Source organism: Lottia gigantea (assembly GCF_000327385.1).
Source record: "Lottia gigantea unplaced genomic scaffold LOTGIsca_59, whole genome shotgun sequence".
NCBI lineage: Eukaryota > Metazoa > Mollusca > Gastropoda > Lottiidae > Lottia > Lottia gigantea.
The window spans coordinates 617,183-630,516 of NW_008710013.1; the positions used below are offsets into that span (position 1 = coordinate 617,183).

Sequence of the window (13,334 nt, forward strand, 5' to 3'; positions counted from 1 at the left end):
GTAATAATAGTCGTCTAGAAATAAAAACCTGGTATTACTAGTGCCCCTGTAGCCTGGTAACAATAATAGTCGTCTTGTTAAAATATTTTGGTACTTCAGCGGCCAGATAACAAGGATGTATTAGTATTAATACTTGCGACTGAGTTACGATGGCCCAATTTGGCAATTCAAACGGCCGTCCAGTATCAGTAGTTTACAATTATTTGGTACTAACTGTAGTCCAATAACAATAGTCCGATACTACCTGTGGTTCAATAACAATTGCCTGGTGCTACCCGTTGCCAAGTATCAATAGCCGGGTACTACCAAAACAGTCCAGTATCGATATCCTGGTAGACTACAAACACTGGCCCAGTCATAATATTCTTTGACTGCCACAGTCATGCAAAACAACTTGAATTAGACCGAAACATCTGCCTCTATCTCAGCCTCTGATAGCTATTTTGGAAGTTGTAGGCTGGTATATAGACAGAAAAACGAGGCAATGTTTTGTGGAGACTTCCACACTTCCGAAGGTGCGGGGGTTTTAATGCAATTGACCAAAATAATCTGTCAATAACACAAATTATTTTCATTCTATATACCGTAATTTACAATGTTATAATATATAATGTGAATCTGACACCATTTTGGAAGTCGAACTCTTTCGGAATATCATGATATTTATCAAATCTGGCACCGCTGTATTCTTGAAAGCAAAACATAGTTATCTCCCTTCCACATAATACGCGCTCAATACTTCACATTAGAGCAAAATTTTCTTGTTTATTAATGAAATATAATGCCCAGTTCATCGTGAATAGCATACAATAGTGACATTCAAAACTAAACGACACTAGATATTACTCAAAGATGACTATTACTAGATTTATTGGTCGTGAGAGTCATTTTCGTGGAAAAACATTGTATGAAATTGCGAGCAACTTGAAAAACTTTGGCGAGGGAAGAGTTGTGACAAGATTAGCATTTCACAATCGTTACCCAGAGAAAAGTTTTTATAGATTAACAAAAGTAGTACCTAATTTTACAGATACGGTAAGTGACTCTCATGGACTAGGATTTGGATGAGTGATAAGCTTACTAAGTTAAACATTGACATCTCTTTGTGTTGTAAGGATTCAACAACGAATTTCGTCAAAATTAAGAAAAACTGATTTTTTTTTTATATCCTAGATGTTTTTTCAGATACTCTATAAAATGATTGAATTGGTTTTTTTTCTTTCTTTATGAATCCCTCACCGGGCGAATTTTTCATGAGTAACCAACTCGACAACAGCTGCAAAATGTGTCACCTATTTTGGTGTGCAATGTTTGATCTATTAATAAGTCGAGTTGTATGGATACCCAGTGGTATTTTTTTTAGTATTTATCATTATAACTAATGACAATTCTTTCAAACAACAATGATTTTAATAAAAGAAATACAAATAGTGACTGTCAAAATAAGATAAGCAAAACGTAAGAGTGATTTATTGCTAAATGTCATTGAAACAACATAAGACAATGGCCCACATTGTGTTCCATAGAATTTTTCTAATGACATGGAATCAGCTAGTTTGAAACCCGACTTTATTTAACTGGAAGATATTCTAGCAGATGACACAGATGACACAAGTAAATTTGGCCAATAAAAAATTGCGATATTTGGTTACAACTGAAATCCGCCATTTTGTATATGTTAGAAATAGATAATAAATTTGACATTGCTTTGAAAAATTCTGTTGTTTGACGTAGAGATAACCCATATTTATCAAGCCGTGCAGATAGAACCCACTGTTGACTGTAGATAATATTTAATTTCAGAATTCTGACAAATTGACTACGATAAGATGTAATCTTTGATAAGACTTCTTTATAACTTATAAGCTTATCACATGCTTAATGCATTTAGTTATAGTTCCAGGAGAGTTGACTGAAAAGTTCTACCCTCTGAGTCAATGACTTCAATGTTTAAGCTTACAGAATTGAAATTTTGAAAAACATCAACAAAATGCCTCTGATACTTTTAGTTAAAGATTGCCTTTGGGTTGATGGAAAAGTTTTATTTGGAAATGTAACTATGATTTTACAGAGGGGATTTTTCGAAGAGTGGGTCATTTTCATGTGAATTTGATTTTTTGTTTCCAATGTAAAATCACTGAACCAAATATTTTTATGGACCCAGAGACATTCTAGATAAGACAAATGGCACGGGGCTTTAAGATTCAAAAAATTCAATGCTAAGCTCAGATAGAGAATGAGATTATAAGCCAACTGTTTTTGCAAGTTGGTACATGTATAACGCATTGTACAGATTGAATTGGAATATCAGCTTCATAATATTAGATTAGCATGAACATGAGCACACATTATCAAGACATTGACACAGCATATTGCTAGTGATGTGGACATCTCTGGAGAGTGTTTAGCACACTATCACGAGTTTCCACTGGTTTCCCAAAATAAAAAGTCACCATTTTCTTAGTAATGATGATGTCTTTTCCGTTGTCAGTTGGAACAATGACTGAAGAAAATTTCTTCTTGACTGGAACTTGCAGCTTTGCTAGGATAGTATTAGACCTTTTCTGCCAGCCCCATATTGTGCAATTTAAATTTCATGCAATTTTTGTAAGTATTACTACTAGTAAAATATTTTTTTTTGGTTGCAGGATTTAAGAAAAGGCAAAGCATGGGGAGAAAAGGTATTCCGAGGTGATAATTGTGGTGTAAGAGAAATTAACAGTGGATCAAAAATGGATTGGAAATTAATAGAAAGAGAGGATGAAGAAGAATTTTGTAAACTAACAGAAAAAGATAAGCGTTCACCCACAATAGTACCAAAATATGCAGACTATCCACCTTTACTAGGGGAATGGTTGCAAATGGATTATAGACGAACTGGGCTACCCTTACCTAAACCTTTTAAATTAAAACTCAAGATAGAAAAATCATTTACAAACAAAGCTGTACAAGAATAAAGTATTTAGTGGCACATTTTAAGAAAATTCCAATGATACCAATGTTTATTGAAACTAATAAAGAGACGAGAACAACAGCTGGAAGTGTATAAATGTGTCACTTACTATTGCCTATAGAATTGTGTTTAGGTCCTGTCCATCCACTATTTACTCTACATTTATTTGTGGATTAATGATGAATGTAAATGTAAACTCTAAAAATAATATTTAGAGATGATAGAATAAAATTTTTGTTTAATGACATACGTAGTTGAACATCAACTGGTCAACTGCCTTTTCTAACTGCCCACTTGCCCCATTATGCTAATAGGAGATTGGCAATGATGATATTGGCATGTGTATCCTTGTCACCTGTGATGCACAAACTGGTAGACATTGATATCAAGGCAAGGCTTTACCTTTTCAAGTTTATAAGATTCTTTAGGAAATAAATATTTGGAATGGGAACTACATCCACATGTTTGAATTAGAAAATACAAAGTATCAACATTCAAGCCTTTTATTTTGAAAGCCTGGCAGAATATTTGGTAAAGGATGGAATAAATATTTACATAACATATATACTCTAATGTCTATTCTTGTATCTCAATAGTTTCCATTCCATACAGCAAAAATAATGCTAAACAAGATGTTCTAGAGTTCAGAACCCTGGGATTTACTTAGCTTAGACCTTAGATTCCTGGCAATACATTTTACATAAAAATCTGCAGTTTAAGGCTTAACAAATAAATTGGTAAAGTCCTCATGTTATCCCTTGACGGCTTTAATACTCACTTGATTAAGGTTTTTTTTAATTATAGGAATGTGCAACTATTAGATACAGGAATAAAGACTGTCAGCAATAAAGCATGAAACAACAAAATTAAAGCTTTTACTCAAAACTGTATATGGGCTATGACGCTAACAAGGTATTTTCAAACTTGAGATTTAACTTACAAAGAGAGAAAATGTTCTTTTAAAGATTTAGAAACAAGTTTGACAAACTCAAAAGAACTCAAATTAATCAGACTTAAATCAGGAAATTCACTAGCAATAACACTTTAAGAATTTGTAAATTCTACTACACGTATACATATAAACAACTCAATTAATTACAAACTCTTGTTTTGTAAACTTTCTTCAGTGCTACACTAAAAAAATAATATAGGGATTAAAATCATCTTCAACATTTCGACCTAACAAGATATCGTAATAATAAATATGAAATATTATGCTAATGAAAAGTAGAAAGATTATTCAATCAGTTATTCACTTATCAAAGCTTTGAACACAATCTATTTTCCACTTTTATTCTTCTAATTTCTGAGAATGGATAAGTACAAAATTTTATGCTCCTTGGGGTAAATGGGGTAAATCTGTAATCTGGTTGATCAATCAGATGTCTTGAGTTCCTTTAAGATATCTGAAGTTTCTCTGTAATTTCTAATAAAATAAAATCATCCAAAAAATGCCCCTATCTTTCTATCTAAAAATATTGATGAATTTGTATATTTCTATTAACAGACAATGTTTTTTTTTTGTGATTTGATCATAGATTTTTCACAACTACAATTCAGAAGACAACATCTATTATCTTGAAATAGTACAATCTAAAATGTCAGGGTGTCCAAATAAGGTTGTACGGTGTATCATGTGAAAGTGATCTAATAACTGTGTAATAAACATATATACTCAGCATATTTATAATAATTAGAATTAGACACTTGTTATATAACAACAGTATTCACCATATTCTGTGTGTTATATATAAAGACTATTTAATAAGATAAAAATAATCATGCAAAATTGGCATTGACTATTTTCAAATTGACTTATTTTTTTATCTTTTTAGTATAAAAGATTTTATAATCTGTAAGTATCCAGTGACAGGTCACAGAGAAAATATCTTTGGAACTGAATGCATCAAACCAATTTACGGACACTTTTGTGTATGAACATCAATTTCAAAGTAGTTTACACATTACAAAATAATATTTCTATATCAGCAGCAAAGCAAAGATTCATAATCATTTTACTATACAAATCACAGAATTTAAGCAAACATTTTTGTAAAGTGTGATGCTCCACCAATAAATAATAAAAAGCGATTATACAAATAACATAAAATGCTTTCATGCAATCATATGGTATTATATAACATCAAAATTATCCAGCCTTTATTATAGAAATCAAAGTGATAATATTTTATTTCTCATTCAAGTCTGTTAAGCCACAAACAGGAAATTGCCATAGTGTTCAATAATCTTGGATGAAGAAAAAGAAAGAAGAAAAAGTTGTAGAACAGATACAAGATATATCAAACAGTATTAAGAAAAGAATGCCCATAGTTACACACCAAATAGATGATACAAGTTTATGTGTCTAACTACCTCCACTAAAATCGAACTTTCAAAGCTTTGGAAATACATTATATCACTATTTTGAACATTAAATACAACAAAATAACAAATTATTTATAAATATATCAATAACAGCACTTAAATATCCTTTACATAATATTCAAGGTATTTCTGCAACCCAGTTTATACAAGGTTTCTTTGTGTATCATCTCTACGAGTTTTAAATTACCTATACATATTACAAATTAAGCCATATAGTACACACTATAGGTGATATTCTAGATAGTATAAAATTAGTGATATATCCCATTGTAAGTTTCATTACAATTCAAAACAAAAGTATACGCCATGCCAGAATATCGACTCAAACAGTGATTTTCAACAATAGTACAAGACATCCTAAACTGTAAAGTAATTGTTCAACACATTCCATTCTTTATAAACATCCCTTAATAGTACAAGACATCCCATAATATTACAAGACATCCTGTAACTATTTTACATATTTCAATCTTTTCAAGACATCCCATAATGGTACAAGACATCTTGTAGTTAGACAGAAATTTTCATTCTGACATTCTATAATTGTTCACATGTCCAAATGATAAAAAGGAATTTCAGCAATAGGTACAAAGTACCAGGAAAATATACACTGTTGTTTCCACAATAAATAAAAAAAACAAGCCAACATTAATTTGACATCACATTAAAGTTAAATGCAATAAGTTTTTTTTCACAGATACACTTTTTAAAAGTTTGGTTTTCACATTTAGTTAATAAGATAGGCTGGGTTTTAAGGAAATCAGGTTTTCTCATTCTTATCACTGGGAAAGCCACTTGGTTTTATGAACTTTTCAGGGCTAGCTCTTGGTTTCTGAAGAAAAGGAAAAGGAAGGAAATTATTAATTACTAAAAAATTAAAATATGATAAAGACAGAATCATACACCCACTGTTAAAGTTTGTATTGCAACTAGGTCTAGTTTCTGACGCAATGTGATATACAGAACTTTCTTAGATGAATGAAAATATTAATGATGAATGATAATTGATATATTCCTGGATGCTTAGATTGGTTATAAATGTATTCTTTGGTTTTTCTATTTTTCAATCTTGTACTTAAACTAGATGGTTAAATCCTGAAAGCAATAAATTTGGGTGTAAACCTGTAAGGCTACAATAATGGAATGAAAAACAGTACTCACATGTACATTAGGATTAACAGTATTGGTAAACATGGGTGGGGAATGACCGGGTATGTACCCAGAAGAACCCGATGGTATTGACATGGGTGTAGGATTCTGTGAACACTGACCATGACTGTGGTTTACTGGTGTAGACTGAACTTGTCCGCCACCCGGAATGTGAAACATCTGTGCTGGTACATTTCGTCTCATCGGGCTGGGAGGACTTTTTGCCATCATTGACATCCCTGGAATAATGAAGTTGTTGCAGTTAAACAGATAAGCGACAAGACCTTGTTATCAAAAACATGTTAACTTTAATTTATAAACAATTGTACAATACTCAGAACTTGGTTGATAATATTGATAGATCAGATTTCTTGTCATTCATATTTCAGAAACTGTTGAATTTAGAATCTTATTCTTGTAATCATAACTTAATAAAATACAGATTTTCTGTGAATAGAACGCCAGTTTACTTGACTATTGATAATAAAGACAACCACTTACCAGGTGAAAGGGGTCTAGCTGTGTTTGGCGAGGCATACGGAATTGGACTTGACACAGTACGTGGACGGACATTGTGACTCAATTCTTGTTGTTTTGTCATCTCATTGAAATGTCTGGAAAAAAAATTTAAAAAATTTCTTTTTGGGATCTAATGAAGCAAGCTGTGTTGGAGCAGGAATCTAATGGAGTTGTCTAAAATAAACAACAACAATTTAAGTCTACCAATAAAACAGTATCTTGTGTCACAAGATTCAACATGATAACATTCCAACCAACCTTTCATCATCCATCTCTAGACTGGACTCGCTTTCAGATAAATGACGGCATAAATTTTCACGACGTTCCATCTCTAACTGTAAACGTCTATGAAGTCTGAGGTTTTCTTCTCTACTATTTCTTTCTTCTTGAGCATAATGAGCCATCTTCTCTTCATCTGAAAACAAAAAGTATTTATCATCATACAGAGGTTTATGTGTCTCAATCAGTGCTATGTTTCTATCAGGAAGCCTTTGTAACTTACATGTACAATAATATGGTCCTCTTGATTTACACTGGAAATTTCAATTGGAGAATTAAGATCAAGATTATAGAACATGGTATAGGCTCATTACTGCTCCAACATGAACATTCAATGGCGCTTTACAAACACATATATATATTATCTACATAAGCCAATATTCAGTAACACACGCACACACCCTGTTCTTCTAAAAATGTGTTTTTAAATTTCTCTTAAAAGAGTCAACAGATTTACAAGTTTTTAATTGTCAAGGTAACTTGTTCTATAACTGTGGTCCTACTATCAGCAAATGATTTATATTTTGTTTTTGGTACATGAAGATTAAGACATGTAGAAGATCTTGTACAATAAAGATTAATATTAGAGTAAACAGATCGATAGATGTTTTGGAGCCAAATAATTTAACCATTTGTACACGATCAGAAGGAGTTTATATTTGGGCTGGACATGCAGTGGAAGAATGTGTTGCTAATTTAAATAGCTTTCAACATGTTGACATTTTTTATTTTTATAGAATAAATTCTGATTTATCATGATTCATTTTGAGTCAATTCTCCACCATCCATTGTTTGATTGAATCCATCCATTGTTTTAAGAGGGTTAATTAGAAATTGAGGGTTTTTGGCTCTTTAATGGCTCCTTATATTTAGTTGAAACATTTAAAATACGTACAAGACATATTTTTTGCGTTTAAAAATTAATGCTGGATTCTTTTGGTTAAAACTTTTAGGTATGTAAAAGGGCACATTTCTTCAGATTTTGGTGTAAAGTTTTCACAAATTTGAGCAAAAAAGTTTTTCGACCAACAAAAAGATAGTGAACCACAGCCATATACGTCCACCACGGCATGTGGATGATAAATATTCAAGATTTTGGGGCAAGGGCAATAATTCTGATTCTAACGGTCGAAAATGGCTCTAACTCGAACTTGATCTTCGTTTTATGAATATGTATACAAATACCAAATTTCATTTGATTCCATCAAAGATAGCTTGCCAGGCAAGGTAATATACGCCCACTGGCAGATTTGATTTTGAATAAAAATATTTAGCAGTACAGTAACAATCACCAGTATGAAATATTCGACCTTCAGTCATACACTTCTTTTGAACTCTTTAGGGCGATACTGAATAATATTGTTAGCTCGTGAAAACTTTAGAAGGCAAATATTCAATCTTCAGAGCGGGACAGTCAAAATCCAGTAAGAATCATGCCTTTTAGTGTTTAAGAGCTAAATTTGAAAGCGTTTTCCAGAACAAGGGCAATAACTCATACTAAATATTTTTCACTTCTTCTGATTTTAAATAGGGTTCTTCCTTGGGTGATAACGAACATTCACATCAAGTTTCATCAAAATCTGTCAACAATTGTGCCTTCTAGAGTGATTACGAGCTAAAAATTGAACGTGTTTTCAAGAATAAGGGCAATAACTCATACTCAACATTTTTAGATTCTTCTGATTTTCAATAGTGTTCATTCTTGGGTGATAACCAACACTCAAACCAAATTTGAGAACAAAGGCAATAACTCATACTAAATATTTTTTAATTTTTCTGTTTTTCAATACAGTTTATCCATGGGTGATAACCAACACTCATGCCAAGTTTCGTCAAAATCTTTCAAGAATTGTGCCTTCTAGAGTGTTTACGAACTAAAAATTGAACAAGGGCAAAAACTAATTCTAAATATTTTTCAATTTTTCTGATTTTCGATAGGGTTTATCCTTGGGTGATTACAAACACTCACACCAAGTTTCATCAAAATCCATCAAGAATTATGCCTTCTAGAGTGTTTACAAGCTAAAATTGAACGCGTTTTCAAGAACAAGGGCAATAACTCATAGTAAATATTTTTCAACTCGTCTGATTTTCAATAGGGTTCATCCTTGGGTGATTACAAACAACCATACCAAGTTTCGTCGAAATCAGTCAAGAATTGTGCCTTGTAGACTGTTCACGAGCAATTGTGGACGACGTATATGGGCGTATGTGGGCGTATAAAAAATCTAGTTTATATAGCGTTTACAAGCAAATGTTGATAGACGGACCTTCGTTTCATGAATATGCATGCACATACCGAATTTCATTTGATTCCTTCAAACATTCTAGTTTTTAGAGTGTTTACGAGCAATTGATGTTGATAGAAGCACTTACTGTATAGAGGTTTATGGTCGATAACTCCTCAAAACTGACGTAAGAGGCCTAAATAACATCCATTTTAAGTTTCATCAAAATCGGTTGAAAACTAAGAGAGTAATAGCATATTCAAGATTTTGGGGCAAGGTAAATAACTCTGCCCCAGTTGAAAATAGCTAAAATTCGAACTTGATCTTTGTTTTATGAATATGTATACACATACCAAATTTCATTTGATTCCATCAAAAAGCCTAGTTTTTAGAGCGTTTACAAGCAAATATTGACGGACAGACCGACGGGAGAGATGTGGGCGTATATAAAGCGGAATGTCGTTTTAGCTCAAAGTACTGGAGTAGCAGGTAAAATAAACAATAGAAATAAATAGTGAAATAAAAATAATTGTAAAGTATGAGTCAATGTTTGAGATTCAACACAACTTTTAGAATTACTGATTGATTATTCATCCAAATTCTCAAAAATAATAACTAACTATCAAAGTCTCCAACAAGACCTTCCTTCAACGAAAAAAAATCACATGTTCACAATAAATGTTCTACTTCTTTTACATATATGAATTTATCAAGGAGCTTAAAGGCATGTCTGAAATATCACTAATATATTAACATGTTAAACTTACGTTCAAGTTGCCCTGCACGTAGCTGACCTTTTAAACGACAGACCTCTCCTCTAAGATTACCAATATGTTGCATGAGATTGTGAGCTGTATCCCCATTATTCATATCTCTTGGTGAGGGTGGGGCCGACACTGGCTGTTCTAATTTCTCCTGTAACATTCTGAAATGAAATGGAAATTTGATCTTACCTTTCTGCACTGATAATGTAGGACAGAATACAATCAGAGAAATGTTGTTGGTATGAACACATCTACATCAAATGCAACATATAAACTTAAAATACAAAGATAGCCTGCCAGGCAAGGTAATATACGCCCACTGGCAGCTTTGATTTTGAATAAAAATATATAGCAGTTCAGTAACAATCACCAGTTTGAAATATTCAACCATATTCAGTCATACACTTCTTTTGAACTCTTTAGGGCAATACTGAATAATATTGAGTATGAGTTATTGCCCATGTTCTTAAAAACGTGTTCAATTTTTAGCTCGTGAAAACTCTAAAAGGCAAATATTCCATCTTCAGCGTGGGACTGAATAATAAAAGCAAGTTTTGTCAAAATCCAGCAAGAATCATGCCTTTTAGTGAAATTTGAAAGCGTTTTCAAGAATAAGGGCAATAATTCATACTAAATATTTTTCAATTCTTCTGATTTTAAATAGTGTTCATCCTTGGGTGATCACAACATTCACACCAAGTTTCATCAAAATCCATCAAGAATTGTGCCTTCTAGAGTGATTGCGAGATAAAAATTGAACGCGAATTCAAGAGCAAGGGCAATAACTCATACTAAATATTTTTCGATTTTTCTGATTTTCAATAGGCTTTATCCTTGGGTGATAACAAACACTCATGCCAAGTTTCGTCAAAATGCATCAAGAATTGTGCCATCTAGAGTGTTTACAAGCTAAAAATTGAACGCGTTAAGAACAAGGGCAATAACTTATACTAAATATATTTCGATTCTTCTGATTTTCAATAGGGTTCATCCTTGGGTGATAATAAACGATTTCCGCAACTTTCATCAAAATCCGTAAAGAATTGTGACTTGTAGAGTGTTTACGAGCAATTGTGGATGGACGGACGGACCGACCGACGAACATGGGTGACGGCATGTGGGCGTATAAAAATTAGAAAAATGCCCACAGATGTAATTGAGGGAAATTAAATATATATTAAGACTAATAATATAGTAAAGGATTCTCCCACAAAGTTGACTGGGTGAACCTCAATATATATTTTCATAAGTCACGAAGAAAAAGTTATTGATGAAATGAAGAAGGAAAAACCCATAGTAAATAAACCGCAAGAAGAAATGAAACCAAAGAAATTAATAAAATGATTAAAATCAATATAATCAAAATCAATGTATCAGAAGCCACAGTTATTAAAATCCAGGTAAATTGGTTAATTAAATTATTCACTCTGTGCTCCAGACTGGATGTTGATTTAATTAAAGATAGCTTGCCAGGAAAGGTAATATACGCCCACTGGCAGCTTTGATTTTGAATAAAAATATTTAGCAGTACATTTAGCAGTTTCTGATTTTCGATAGGGTTTATCCTTGGGTGATTACAAACACTCACACCAAGTTTCGTCAAAATCCACCAAGATTTGTGCCTTCTTGAGTGTTTACAAGCTAAAATTGAACGCGTTTTCAAGAACAAGGGAAATTACTGTTACTAAATATTTTTCAATTTTTCTGATTTTTGATTGGGCGATTACAAACACTCATACCAAGTTTCATCAAAATCCGTCATGAATTGCACCTTCTAGAGTGTTTACGAGCGATTCAAGAACAAGGGCAATAACTCATAGTAAATATTTTTCGATTCGTCTGATTTTCAATAGGGTTCATCCTTGGATGATTACAAACAACCATACCAAGTTTCGTCGAAATCAGTCAAGAATTGTGCCTTGTAGAGTGTTTACGAGCAATTGTGGACGGACGGACGGACCGACCAACGGATATGGGTGACGGCAATATAAAAGATAGCTTGCCAGGCAAGGTAATATACACCCACTGATAGCTTTGTTTGAAATTGAATATTTGTTAGAAAATAGCAAACATAGACACCAGGAAATATTCAACTTATACCCAAATCCATCACAAACTGTGCCATCACATTTGTAAGAATAACGGCAATAACTTGTATTTTATATTTCAAAAGGTTTAGTTTTGATTGTGATCAATTTCATCAAGTTGTCAAATTTGTTTTAGACTTCTGCTTTGTAGAATAAAAATTATGTGTTTTACAAGATTTTTGATCAGATTTATCCTTGGGTGATTTCAATAAGTCTGTCATGAATTGTGTATTAGCAGATTATATTCAAGCAAATTAGGTTGAAATATTTTTTTTAAAGTTTTATGTATCGAGTTTATGACAGGTGGGAGTTGCTAATATTTACCACCTTTTTTCTCCTGTCGAATTTAATCTTTTTATATCCTTACATTTTTTTTCTCGAAGATTTGATTAGTTTGCATGAAATGTAATGGATTTGTAAGTATACTTGATTGCAGCTGTCTTGGCTAATAAGGACAAGAAAAGAATTGAATTTTACTATTATGACAGTTTATCCATTAGCAATAATTCTATAAGTAATTACTGCTCAATGTGCCACAGGAATAAGAAAAAATGTGATAAATTAACAAAGTTTTAATTCAAATAATAAAATAAACTAAAATAAATACAAAGCACTGTGTAAAAACAACAGTTAGAAAAATAATAATATGTACACTAACACAAATCTATGAAATATACTTATGATCATGCGACTACTTAGGACTGGGCAAAAATAATCAATATATAATTTTGATTATCGAATTTTGTAAATGATTAAAAGTCAGTTAAATTTGTTTTTTTCAACATGATCTGCTACATGGTAATTGGACAAGTCACATCAGATTATATGTGATGATTATATATTTTAGAAATTCTATGAACCAGATATCAATAAATGACAAATTTATACAACCATATACATCAATAGACGGAAATCAGAAGATTTCTTCATTAAAATTTTTGATCAGTAGCCTGTTTTCAATAATCGATTT

The 13,334-nt window shown here is 32.1% G+C and overlaps 1 protein-coding gene across 1 annotated transcript; it reads left to right on the forward strand.

Moving 5' to 3' along the window:
• Positions 1–721: 721 nt before the first annotated feature.
• On the forward strand, positions 722–3,199 carry LOTGIDRAFT_235086 (hypothetical protein). The gene is made up of 2 exons (XM_009063630.1): positions 722–1,035; positions 2,649–3,199. Exons 1-2 carry the CDS (start codon positions 853–855, stop codon positions 2,955–2,957), a joined length of 492 nt encoding a protein of 163 aa, XP_009061878.1. The 5' UTR covers positions 722–852; the 3' UTR covers positions 2,958–3,199.
• The last annotated feature ends 10,135 nt before the right edge of the window (positions 3,200–13,334 follow it).